The sequence below is a fragment of the Meleagris gallopavo genome, chromosome 20 (genome assembly GCF_000146605.3).
Source record: "Meleagris gallopavo isolate NT-WF06-2002-E0010 breed Aviagen turkey brand Nicholas breeding stock chromosome 20, Turkey_5.1, whole genome shotgun sequence".
In the NCBI taxonomy this organism is placed as follows: domain Eukaryota; kingdom Metazoa; phylum Chordata; class Aves; order Galliformes; family Phasianidae; genus Meleagris; species Meleagris gallopavo.
This window is the reverse complement of record NC_015030.2, coordinates 4,995,575-5,008,351: the sequence shown is the minus strand read 5'-3', so window position 1 is coordinate 5,008,351 and position 12,777 is coordinate 4,995,575. Positions and strand designations below refer to the sequence as shown.

The 12,777-nt window shown below is 50.8% G+C and overlaps 2 protein-coding genes across 3 annotated transcripts; one reads left to right on the top strand and one right to left on the bottom strand.

Annotated features, from left to right (window-relative positions):
• Positions 1-6: 6 nt before the first annotated feature.
• On the top strand, positions 7-550 carry NPB (neuropeptide B). Its single transcript, XM_010721349.2, has 2 exons — positions 7-248; positions 376-550. The coding sequence occupies exons 1-2, from the start codon at positions 15-17 to the stop codon at positions 502-504; spliced, it is 363 nt and encodes a 120-aa protein (XP_010719651.1). The 5' UTR covers positions 7-14; the 3' UTR covers positions 505-550.
• Positions 551-2,639: 2,089 nt separating this feature from the next.
• PCYT2 (phosphate cytidylyltransferase 2, ethanolamine) lies at positions 2,640-12,752 on the bottom strand. 2 transcript variants are annotated; one of them, XM_003211465.4, is made up of 12 exons: positions 12,603-12,752; positions 11,860-12,021; positions 9,949-10,015; positions 9,436-9,520; positions 8,344-8,388; positions 6,809-6,947; positions 6,301-6,383; positions 6,045-6,122; positions 5,406-5,471; positions 5,087-5,152; positions 4,543-4,631; positions 2,640-3,850 (listed from the first exon to the last, which is right to left on the bottom strand). In XM_003211465.4, exons 1-12 carry the CDS (start codon positions 12,682-12,684, stop codon positions 3,760-3,762), a joined length of 1,053 nt encoding a protein of 350 aa, XP_003211513.1. In that variant the 5' UTR covers positions 12,685-12,752; the 3' UTR covers positions 2,640-3,759. The 2 variants fall into 2 exon arrangements, with proteins under 2 accessions (XP_003211513.1, XP_010719650.1); XM_010721348.3 differs by lacking the exon at positions 8,344-8,388 and having other exon boundaries at positions 12,603-12,751.
• Positions 12,753-12,777: the final 25 nt, after the last annotated feature.

The following is a 12,777-nucleotide window of genomic DNA, read 5'->3' as shown; positions in this document are numbered from 1 at the left end:
CTCCGTTTGGCACGATGCGCGCCGCCCGCTGCCTGGCTCTGGCCGTAGCCGTGGCGCTGCTCTGCCGCCCCGCCGCGCCCTGGTACCGGCAGGCGGCCGCGCCCCTCTCCTACCCGGTGGGCAGAGCTTCAGGACTGCTTTCCGGCCTCCGCCGCTTGCCCTACAGCCGCCGCTCCGACAGCGAAGGTGCCGCCCAGCGCCGCCCCGCAGCGCTCCGTCCCGGACTTGCTGCCCCACTCCATGCCGCCGTGAGTACCGGGATGCTCCGGTCATGGAACGTGCTGGGACCGGGACTGCCCACTGCGAGGCTCTGTGGGCAGCCCCACTCCAAGTTCCCACCCGGGAACACGGGTCTCTGTGATGCTCTCCCTGCAGGTGCCGTGTGTGACAGGTGTGGACCCCGAGCTACGGAGCTGCCGGCTGCTGCTGGGGGTCCCTGGTGCTCTCCAGTGCAGAGCAGCTGTGACTGTATCCTTGGTCTCCACGGAGTGTGTAGGCGCCTAAGGCAGCGCCGTGGCTCTACAGTAACAATAAATGCACATGGAATGGAGAGATCTTGTCTGTTATTGAGGGAATGGAGGTGCTCCTGGAAGCCCTCAGGATTGGGGGGAGCCCACCAGGATCTGGGGCACACGGGGGGGCCTCTAGATGTATGCCCTGATAAGCAGTGCCCACCCAGGACTGTGTGGGTAAGAGCTTTGGTAGTGCCACAGGCACTGGGGGACAGAGCACAGGCTGAAACCCCATTGCTGAGCTCACAGCAAAAAAAACAGTGCAGGGAGAGGGAACCCTTTGAAACCGAGTGTCGGAGCTGGAACAGTGCCGACCTTGGTTGGACAGAGGAGCACAAGGATCCACACTGGCAAGTGGGGATCTGCCAGTGCTTGGAGCAACCCAGCTCTGAGCACAGTGCCTGTGAGCAGAGCTGCTGCAGAGGGAAAGTCTCTTCCACATGGCTGATAAGCCCCTACCCCTCCCTGCCATGTCTGCAGTTCTCTGAGCAATACAGGAGATGTATCTGAAGCTGGGGGGTTGTACCCAGCCAAGCCAAACTGAGGAAGGACTTTATCCTGGGGAGGGGGATGCCATGGACTGAGGTCAGGGGGAGCCATGCACTGACCCCACGCAAACGCAGTACTGCCACTGCTGAGACACAGCCTCTAGGTTCACATCTGCAGGAATTCAGCACTGGCACAGCTTCAACCCTGCAGTCCAACTGTCCTAGAGGGGCAGGGATGGCGCTTTTGGGTGGGCATGGCTCTTCCCATCCCCAGCAGAAAAATAACTCTGTGATTGCAACCAGCAAGTTACTGCCCCAGGAGGGGACCTGCTGCCTCCATCTTCGCCTGCAAAGGCCCTGCCCCAGGGTGCTCAGATTGGACTCTGGCAGCAGGACCTGGGTGCAGCAATACCCCAGTGGTCACCACCCCCAGCCAGGGCAGCACCCAAGCATGCAGACCCAGGCTCTGGAACCCTTGAGCAAGAGATGGGGCTGAATTGTCTCCAGACTGATCCAGCCCCACGCTGTGAAGGTGCCCCCACCCCACTGTGCCCCCACCCAGGGCCCAGCACAGCCCCACGTACCCAGCACCGCTGCCATCGCTCACAGCACTGCGCTTCACAGGGGCAGCTGCCTTGGGTTTGGTGCTGGAGCCAAAGCTGTGAGCTGCGCTTGGGAAAGGAAGGAAAAAGAACAAATAAAATAACTAACAAACAAACAAAAAACCCACAAAAATATTCAGTCAGTCACAGACTTTAAATTCATTTAATTTATTTCCTCATTTTGACTCCACACTCATTTTTGCCCTCTGGGACTGTCAGGGTGTGAGCGAATGCAGCCTTGGAAGGAGAATTAAAAGGGCCCGCAGGCACCTGAGGTAGGAGATGTCATGGGCAGAAGTTTTCTGCTTAGAAATAGCAGTGAGCAGCTGCACAGAATGCCACTCCACCACACACCCATCTGAGCAAGCAAAGCTGAAGCTTCTCTGGCAGTTAAGTGACACCGACAGGCACGCACTCGAGCACCAGGATCAGAAATGGAATGGTTTTGTCATTTTTTAATAACAGCAGTACCTGCGTTGGTGCTGGGGGCGGCTCATTGCATGCAGATGCTCTCAGCCTGGGGTCAGTTTGTCACTGAGGCGGAGGTGGTTGTGATGATGGCTGCACAGCGCTGTTCGGCTGGGGGGAGCTGGGGGTCAGCGAGGCAGAAGCCTCAACCCTGAGAGCAGCATGGGACAGCAGAGCGGCAGAGAAGTGGGTCAGACCCAACACCGGGGACTACAGTGAACCCACTGCTCCCATCAGATATGCCCAAAGAGCTCTGGGAGAAGACAGGAGCCCCACACTCCTCCCATTCCCACCCCATGGGGAGGCCGAGTGCTCCCACACAGGTGGATGGTTTGATCTTGGCAGCACCTTGTGACAGATGACACATTCATTATGCAGATGGCACTGATGTGAGGCCTTGAGGCTCTGCAGCCCATCTACACAAACTGTGGGCAGGATGGACCCTGCAGGGCTGCCTGCACACCACAGTGCACCGAGGCACCAGGAGAATCTCAACTGCACGTCTGTCATGGCTTATGCAACTGCCGAAGTCTGGCACCCAGACTCGAGGACCAAAGAGACCAACAGACAACTCTTCAATGTTTTATTAATGATCAGCAACAGAAGTTTACAACAGAGGACAAAAGAATGGGCATGGAGGGATCGTACAGCACAGTGCAGGGAGAGGCCGAGCACAGCACCCTGGAATGTACGAGGCAGAGAAGGGCTCAGCCCAACGCCCGGCTCTTCCCAGACCTCCTCAGGCCCTGCAGAGCCCCGCAGGAGGTAAACATACTGCACTTCAACCCTCATAAAATAGCAGTGAAATTCCAGCCCACGGGGTCACTCCTCCCAGTAACATCTGTCAGGCACAAGGTGCACTCCGGCAGCAGCAGCAAGCACAGCCCCAGGCATGGCCCATGGGGAGCACTGAGTCCTGCTCATCTCATTGCAGGAAAAGCTGTTGGTAAGAGCCCCCTGTATGCTCCAGGCTTGTGCAAGAGAAATTCCTCAACTCACCATTGAGAACATCAGGCCTGAGGAGCTCTGTGCCTCCCCCCCAGCAGATGCCAAGCTGCTGCCTGTCACTGGTGAAGTAAATGATTCACCGGCACCGAGCACAGCTGGAGAAAGGCTTTATCCAGTTAAACCAGCAGTAGTTTGTGGAGTTTGTGTAGAGGCAGCAGCCAAGAAGCACCACCAGCAGGAGACACAGCGATGGGCCTGGTATCCCCAGCCCAAAGCTCACAGAACTGCTGGGCTGTGTCCGTTCCCCCTCCAGTCTGCACCACTGCCTGAAGGGCTGCTCCGAAATGCAGACTCTGATCAGGACAGCAGAACGTGGATGGGAGCAGGAGGGGCCTGAGCAGCTGCTCCATTTCCAATCTTCTAAAAGCCAGAAATGGCAGAAAGTAAAAGCACATCAACATGTTAAAACGTTAGTTATAATTAAAAACATTATTTTTTTTTTTTTCCTTTTGTCAAATCTTCTCCTGGGAAAGGGAACAGTGGCTGATTAACAGAGGAAGAACTAGGCAACAAGATCCCAACTCATTATGTCTGCATAATTAGTGCAGGAGAGGGTAGGGCAGCACATCCTGAGCACACCGGCAGTGCTGTCCTTGCTCAGTCCTTCCTAGAAGAGCTCCCTGCTCCTCCAGAAGGTGACGCTGCGGCCTTCTGTGAGCAACGCATCAGCTCTCTGCTGGTCTAATGCTTCCCCTCCTCCAGTCTCTTCATGGCCTCCAATACTGCCAGCTCTTTGGCTTCCTTCTTCTGGTTCCTGGCTTCAAACTCCAGCCTGCATCAATCATAAAATACCATCAGTCTTATCCAGACTTTATCTTTAGGAGACTAAAACCACCCGGAACAGGAGAGTATCGCCCTCTCCTCTGCAGTTTTGTTCTGTATTTCAGAAGCCCCATCACGACCCACCACCCTTCAATTTGAAAGCCAGCTCCGAGAGATTTCCAGGGGTGCCACGGTCACTCAAATCCTAGGCTTCCACACTGCTCACACCACACTTAGCTCACTCTCTTCAGAAGATGCTGCTATTCCACACTTGGTCTGTCCTGAGCAGACCACTTAATGCTGCAACACCAAATTCAAACTGACAACTGATCTGAACTGGGATCATTGGAGGTGAAGGGCTCAAGCTTAAAAGAGCAAAGCTTGCAAAGAAGCAGTATGCTGAATCCACAAGAAGACAGCACAGAAATATCTTCACTGATAGAAGAGGAAAAGCGATAAAACATGCTGTGAAGCACATTCTTATGCAGAACAGTTCAGCTATTCCTTTTCCTTTATGGTCTGGTAAATTCACACTGAAGCAGCCTGCCAAAAGTTCCAAAACGAAGCTATGGAAGAGGAAGGACCACGTTCACTGATTCCCCCTCTGTGTCTTAAATACTCTCTTCTTCCTCCTGCTCAATCCCATCAATCAGTCCTCAGACAAGCAAGACTGAACAGAATTAAGAGATGAAGAAAGCCAACCTGTTCTTGATGATTCTTTGCACAATTAAATCTGTGGTGAGATTGCTGCCACTGTCCACAAGCTGGAAAATTCCACGTCTCTTCGGTTCCTGTGAACAAAGACAGCAGATTTGTCTGCAAGAAACACGCAGGACCTCCAGTTTACAGCTCCATAAATGACAGCTGAGCAGAGGGTCCAGAAGGTCCTTGGGTGCTCAGCCAGGCACAGCACAAGATGATCTCCTCGGATACAGACTGAATTATTGCCAGAAGCAAAACATAATGCACTCAGGAGCTGAGCGAGGGATTGGCATAGAGCAAAGATCACCAGATTTCTCATTCTGCCACGAAGGTATCGAAAACAGGCAAAACAGTGACTAAAAGAATGGGGCTGTTGTGGATGATACAAGTAGCTTCCTGAGGGGTGGGTAAAAACTGAGCCAGCTGCCCAGGATGTGCTGGTAGCAAGCACTGCCATTCACATCTCAGCCCAGGAGCATGAACAAAACCATACCTGTCACAGATCATGACAAAGAAGCACAGACTCTGGTAGTTGGCACCTTACCTCATACGGATCAGAACCATCCTTGTCTGGAACCACCTCAGTCATTCCATGACACACAAGAGTTACCTAGAGAGCAGTACAAAGTCACTGACACCATCACATCCCTCCAGAAGGTGACAGTAACTCTGCCACTGCACTCACTAAGCAGAGCCGGGACATGAGGAATACCAACACCCAGAACGTGGAGGCTCAGCCTCCAGCCAGAGCTCCCCTAAACACACTGAGCAGGACCCCTCACTGCTCTGCTGCTCTCCAGTGCCATTTTAGCTCTCTACGCACAACCCAACATCTTTGTGTACATCCGTACACAAAGACTCACCTTGAAGTGATCCAGCAGATCAGCAGTGACAGCATAGGGGGCTCCAATCACCACTTCTGAGACATACTACAAAACAGATCAAGAGTTTGGGTTATTTTTAGGGTTGTTTGTTTGTTTTTAAAGAAAACAAAGCACTTGAACAGGTTATCTGGTTATAGAGTTATGAGCCCAAGCAGAAGGTGAGTTCAGCAGCTGCTACTTCTCACACAGCATCTTTTTGTTCCATTAAGGACGATGCTTTCTGGCAGGCTTTATACAGCAAATCCCCATATTTACTGCTCAGAGCACATATTTCTGAGCCCCCCTATGTTTCTTTCCAAGGAAGTTTCTTCCTTGCTGCAGAAAGGAGATGCTTTTCTGCAACAACGCAGATGTCTCTGCATAGAGCAGAACAGCACTCTGCCTTTTCACTGCTGGTGGAAGATGTGGATGGATGCACTGACTCTGGTTAGTTGGGACGACAGCTAAGCCAAGTGACTCCCCCTGGGAGCACAGCTCTGGTAGCTGGAAGCAATCAGTCCTGTCTTTGCTTTCTCAGCACATTCTAAAGAATTCATGCAGGACTGTTAGCTATGAGTGAAGAATGTCATCTCAGCAACTTTTGGAACAGCACAAAGGGACAGAGCTGCAGGCACTTACCCTACAGGCCAAGACACTGAGTGTTCTCTCGTGGATGTTCATGATGGGATAGTTCTTCCCTTTGTAACGATTTACTTCCTAAGGCAAAGCGTCAGTCAAAATTAGAAGCAAAACAATGTGATCCTCTTCCTTTTCATTCTCTCCTAATACAAACATTCTGTACCAGCCAATATAACCCTTCCCTGTCTCTCGGAGCACAGCCTGCTTGTTTTAGAAGGAACAGCAGCCAAGCTTTCTGCCTTTGAACATCACAAACCTGGTCAAAGTGCAGCCCAGCAATGATGTAGGGTCTCTCTGCCAGCTGGTGAACCTTCTCCAGGAAATCGACATGCCCAATATCTAGAGAACTATTTAAGGAATTGAAGGTCACATAGAAAATGGGGAAAGGAAGCCAGAAACAGATGCATTAAGAAACAACAACAGAATATATTAATCCCAAGGGGTTCATTTCCCCATTGCTTTTTGCCTTTGAACTACTAACATTTGCTTGCTTCCGCCTCTGGCTCTCAGGTTCTTTCCAGCTCTACCTTACATGGACACAACTTTGCCTCCGTCCAGAACTTCTACCCATTTGGGGCATTTCAGCAAAATGCCTCCAACACTGTCCCAAGGTTGAAGTGTCTGTTCTACACGCCTCGTGCTTTCTAACAGCTGTCATTCGGTCTAAGACAGCCAGACCTCAAGATATCCTGTTCTGGTGCCTTAAATACAAGAACATCAAACAGATCAACACCATTTTCCTGACAAAACAGAGTCAAGGATACGGAACAGGTCAAAGGCTCCAGCCACGTAGATGATAGTGTCTCCTGGCTGTGGTTCCTTTCCTGATGCAAACTGGATGATCTTCTGAGATGTCTGCAGGAACTGCGAGACACCGGTCCAAGGACTATGACCTTTTGGTCCCTAGGAAAACACACATCATACATGCTTCCTTTTCAGGCTCCAGGAGGGGATTTGGAAAAAAAAAACAGCACCAGAACACAGCAGCAGGCATGATTGTGTTTTAATTCGCGAGCAAACATCACAGCTCTAAGCTTGCACTGTCTACGTTCCCAGCACCAGATGTTTACGTGATCTCACCAAAGCCCCTTTCTCTCTGTCAAACACAGCATAAATCATCCCTCAACAGCCAGCTAAGGAGATGCTGAGAGGAAAACTTAGGAAGGAGGAAGGCAACAGGGCAGACCAGGACTTCCAGGAGAGGCAGAGTTACTGACAGAACAGGTGCACAACACGCAAACTACCAAAATCCTTTTATGCAAAAGCTCTTTTCAAGCTGTAGGGCAGCCTACCCATTTACCTGGCAGGGCAGTATGCTAAGTAGGAGGGGAACCACCTCTGCTCCAACAGCCAGAGCCCAGCCACAGTGAAACCAAAAGGTGGAGGCTGAGCCTCACCATGAAGCACTTCTGGTCGCTGGCCCCAGCCTCTACTTTGCTTTGCTCCCCTAATGTGAGCAGCTCTAAAAGCCTTGAAAGAACAAACACAGTTCAGCCAAGACTAGGGCAAACCACATAAACAACAGTATGCAGAAGGTGGTGTACTTCTGGCAGGGGTCGTGCAAAGTGCTTAAAGTCATACATGTTTCTCTAAATCCAAGAACCAGGAAACTGCCAAAGTGGAGCAACAGGCCCCCAAAAGCCTGCTTAAAACAAGTAACATGATGGAGAACAATTCAGCGTGGTCAGCAACACCCCAACAAGCAGAAAACCTGCTCAGGCTTTAGGCACAGGTGGTTGTTAATGAGGAACAACATAACACTCAAGAAGGGAAAAAAAGACAGACAGCTCTTTAGAAGTAGCCCAGGGTATGAGCTGAACATAACAGCAGAGAGCCCCAGCAGGAACACTCTGCTTCTTAAGACCAGGCTTGCATGGAATGCTAACTATGTGCTGCTACATAAATCCTTCCCAGACCTAAGGCAACACCTGTAAAAACATAAGTACTAAAAGGAGAATCCACAGAACCTGTCCCTCTGCTGGAACTCTGGGTGTCTGCATCGCAAAGGAAGTGGCAATAAAGGCTTCACAAGCAAGTCAGCCAAACAGCAAAGCCTCAACAGGTGGAGCTCTGTGGTGCCATTAAACATCATTCACAACAGCACTATTGCAGGGCTTGTGCAGCCACACCTGCCTATCTCACTGGCTACAGCAGCTACTTTATGGGGGTGGCAGAGATTTACTGAGGTTACTAATAAATGTAGAGGAAAACCAAGCCTGCAATACAGGCCAAAAAGCACATTTGGAATCCTTCTCAGACAGGCCAACAACCAGATGTCTCAGACCAGAACTCACATTACCTTCCCAAAGTTGTCAGTGTGCTTCCGATAGTCTAGGTCCTCATCCTGAAGGGAGATAAAGAATCAAGATGTTGAAGCACTCACATAGCTCATCCAATCAAAAATACGCTTGTGTGTGGCAGAAGTGCTGGGAAGTCCACGCTTAGACTGCGTATCGTTGATCACTGCCACTAAATACTAACAAAGGAGTTAATATCTAAACCAGGGTCGTGTCCCAGCATGAGTCAGATGAAACTTCCTTATCTGACCTCAGCCTGGCATCACACAGCGACAGCGGTTCTTGCTCAACCTGCACAGCTGGATAACATTGCACACCTGTGTCTTCTCTTGACTACGCAAGCCCCTAGCAGGACTGTGTCCCTTCTTTTTCCAAAGACACTCCACCAGGGATGGGCTCAGATGTCTGCAGACAGATAGCGACGTTGTGTCACATCGTGGTGTGAAGTTGCATTATTACAGCTAAGCCAATCTAACAGCTCAGCACACTAAAAGAAAGACCTCCCTCTACTTCTAAATTCTCGTTTCCACGTTGTCTCCTCCCTGCTGTGTCTCAGTGAATCCATTCAGTACATTGCTTGTTTACTGAGTCTATTCAATTCATTAACCTACAGAACACTGCTTCCTTGCCTTTGCTTTTACATTAGTGATCTACCAGGGAGTGAGCTGAGGAGACTCAAGAAAGGTCTGATAAGATTCAGAGACAGCAAAAGGCAGAAGCGTGCAGCTCGGTGAGAAGGAAGAACTTCCAATTCTGGCAGCACCGAGCTGTTAGATCAACGTGGCTGCACTCTGTACCTCCACAATCACAGAAGCCATAGGCTTGCCAGCATGATCATTCCTGAAGCTCACGCCAATCAAGGGAGAATCAAAGTTTTATTTCCATACGCGTTACCGAAGCACCATGGGCTGTACGCTGTGATTTCAGGCAGGCTTAAGTAAATACAAAGAGTGTTTTGCACACAGCCAGCTTGCCAGTTCTCCATGGATATGGGAGCCAGGCCCAGGAGCTCCACCGCCATTTTGGAGCAGTGGAAGGCAAGAGCCGACATACACCCTGGACTCCAAACTCCCACCCAAAGCCCCGTGACTCACTATGTTGCTGTGGTGAGCCTTAGTCATGAGCAGCATGCGGCCAACGAGGTCGGTAGTGGACACACCTTGAGTGCGTTTGCATTCCCTGCAGGGAGATAAGCAAAGGATAAAGCAGATGCCACAGAAGCATGTGCCTCTTCCTCTCCCCACTGTTCCACCTGTGAAATCTGATCTATCCAAACCAGCAATCATCCTGAGGGACATCTTCCTACTACCTGCTCTTGATATAAAGTACACCACTCGCCTGCTGGGCCTCCTCAGCAATGGGTGACATGAGGAAAACCTACCTGGCACAGATTTCCCAGCAGAGCTAACCCCCAGAGCTGACCAAGAACAGCTGCTGGACTGCATCACCTTCTGGAAGCCAAAATGGCTGAAGCAGCTAAAGCTCTGACACACTCACAGCAAAGCTGAAGTGCGACCTGAAGACAGCTGTCTTCATCTGAGCTCCCTCCAGGATGGGAACTCCCAGAAACTCTGCCCAGCACAGGGTAGGAAGCTACACAGCAGTACCTGTATCGCCCGGCTGTCTTCACTTCCTCGTAGGTGTCCTTGCCATCTATCGTTAAGGTGATGTCATCTGCAGAAAGAGGAAAGCCTCAGAGCTGTGCTCCAAACCTCTCTGCACAGCAGCTACATTAGAATTGTGGCTGCAGAGGAATACATCTGCCATATAAGGCAGACTAGAACCCCTACAGCCTGCATCGCAGCACATAGGGTATGTCCCACACCTCCACAGAAACATCATGGGCTTGAAAGATAAATCTGTCTGTAGGGACAAGCATGCTCCCAGTGCTAAAGTCTAGTAGCAATCTGGCCTGTTGTTCATTAGATACCCCAGGAAACAAGAGCTCATTGCCCTGCGAGCAAATCCAACCACAGGCATGACTGAATTGTTCTCTGAGTAACAACAGCCACCATCAGTCTGTGCTAAAAGCACTGAACTAACTTCTCCAGCACTGTGTTGAGCTGTTAGTTCACATTACAACTCTTCCCCAGTCAGTCAAACAGAGCATCATTGCTCAGTCCCTCAGTGATGGCAATTACAGAAATATTAATATATCCCTTCAAATCCTCCACAATCAGCTCTGGTTCAGCTTTGGCATGAGTCCCAACTCAATCTACAGCAACCACTTCTCTTCTCCTTTTAATGACAGTTTAAAGACTTAACAAGTGAAAACCTACGCTGGCTTCGTTCAGCCTAATCCCTTGTTTACAGCACAGGTAACTCCTGTCTTCCTTACACAACCGCAGTGGCACACTCAAGAAAGCTCTCCTAAAACCCCTCTCCCTCCCCTTGGGGCACAGGACAGAAATGAGCACTGTGCCAGGATGGAGGAAGAAGCAGCAGGTTTGCTCTCTGCCACTTTCCCATGCTAAGCCCAGCTATTTCAAAACTTATCTTCTGCAGAACCACAGCCTGGCCAGAATGTAGCTAGCATCCATGAATGCTATCCAGGTGGAAGGACAGAAAGATTGGCAGAAGGGATCAAAGCAGCGAATCTGGAGCAAAGGCCACCAGCACTCCTCTGTTCTGCCAATCCCTCACCAGGCCTAGCAAAGGGTCACGAACACAAATGCATTTTCAGGACAGGCGATTAAGTTAACAAGGAATGCAACAGTCATCTTGTCCACGTGGAAAAAAAAAAATCCCACATCTATCTTATTGAAGATTAACGATTTATTTGCATTTAATGAAATGCTTGCCTTATCAATAGGAGGTTGCTGGGATCAAATGAGGAAGGATAAGAGAAAGAGTGCAAAGATTGTGCCCGATTAAATTAACAAAATACCTTTGGAAGGGTAGGGAGGAGGAGCTGAAACTGAACAAGCATGAATAGTCCAAGGAAGGGACAGAGTACAAAAGCAGGAATGTTTCCCCAGAACACTGCCTCCCTTCAGTGACTGTATGCTGAGAAATGTTCCTAAGCAGAACGAGGTCTGACCACAGGGTCAGCTAAGAGCTTTAGGAGCTTATCAGCTAGATCAAGAGACCGAAGCTTTTCAGATCTGATCTCATCTCAGGATAAGCAGACATAAATGACTCTGGTTTTGCACACCTAACCTTATAACAGCGTTTTTCACATTTAGATGGTGTAAACATGTATTCCTTTCATGCACAGCTCTTGCTTGATTTAAGGGTAATCTCAGGACAACTGTCAGTGCGTTTCATCTTTGGAAGTGAAACGGGTGCTTAAAGCCACGGAATCACACTGCTGTCCCAACACCCAGCACATGAACCCATTTCTCCAAAATCCCTGAATGGGAGCAGCTGTACAGACCTGCACAGCCAGTCACAGTCTGTACACACAAGTTAACTTTCACATGAGTCAGGCAGCTCCTTGCTCTGCAGCCAGAAAACCAAGAGCACACGAGCCCTACGGGGCCCTTCTTCGCACCAATCCACCTCAGAGCATCACTCACCACCATGCACACAGAAATCGCAGTTATATTTGTCCAAGGTTTCCAGGGTGGTGACATAAGGAGCCCCAGGCGCAATCTCATCCACCCACTTGATGGCTTGCACCATCTTGTACCTCTCCTCCTGCGTGAAGACGGGGGGGCCCTTATGTTTGGCGATCTCCTCTGGGTGAGAGAGAGAAAACCCAGTTAGAAGTACAGTCTAGTACAGCAGCAAGACAGCTTGAGGGGCGTTTATAGCATGCAAAGATCATCCAGTGAATTCAGGAACTGTTTTTATTCCATCACATTTCTAAGTGGTAAAGGCACTGGGGTTCCCTCTATAGGCACAGGGTGTTGGTGACTCCTCACACCCTGCTTCCCAAGGGCACTGCCTGGCCCTGCAGCCCCCAGCAGGATGCCTGAACAGCGGCTTCACCCTACACTTTAAGCTGCATCCATAAACTGATTTCAGATCCACGCTCACAAGCAGGAATTAATCCCTAGCACTCAACTCTCATCTAGGTTCGAGTTTCTCAGTCTGTGCACGGAGCACCATGCTGACCCTCAGCCGGTTCAGCGGCGTCGGCAGAACGGATCGCAGCTCCAAAAGCGGCGACCGCAGCTCAGCAAAGCGCAGAACGGCACCGCCCGACGCCGTGCCGGCAGCTGCCGCTCACGGAGAGCGGCGGGATGAGCGCCGCCGTGTAACGGGAGTAACGGCCGTCCGGTAACATCGAGAGGCGCAAAGCCGAGCGACCTCTTACCGTCCGTGTGCACTCCCACGATCAGATAATCGCCCATGGCCCGCGCCTGGCGCAGCTGGTTGGAGTGGCCGTAGTGCACCATGTCATAGCTGCAAAGACAAAGGCTCTCAGCGCCGGGGACGCGCCGAGCTCAGGGGCTGCGCACGGCGACCTTCCTCCGGCGGCGCTCGGGGGT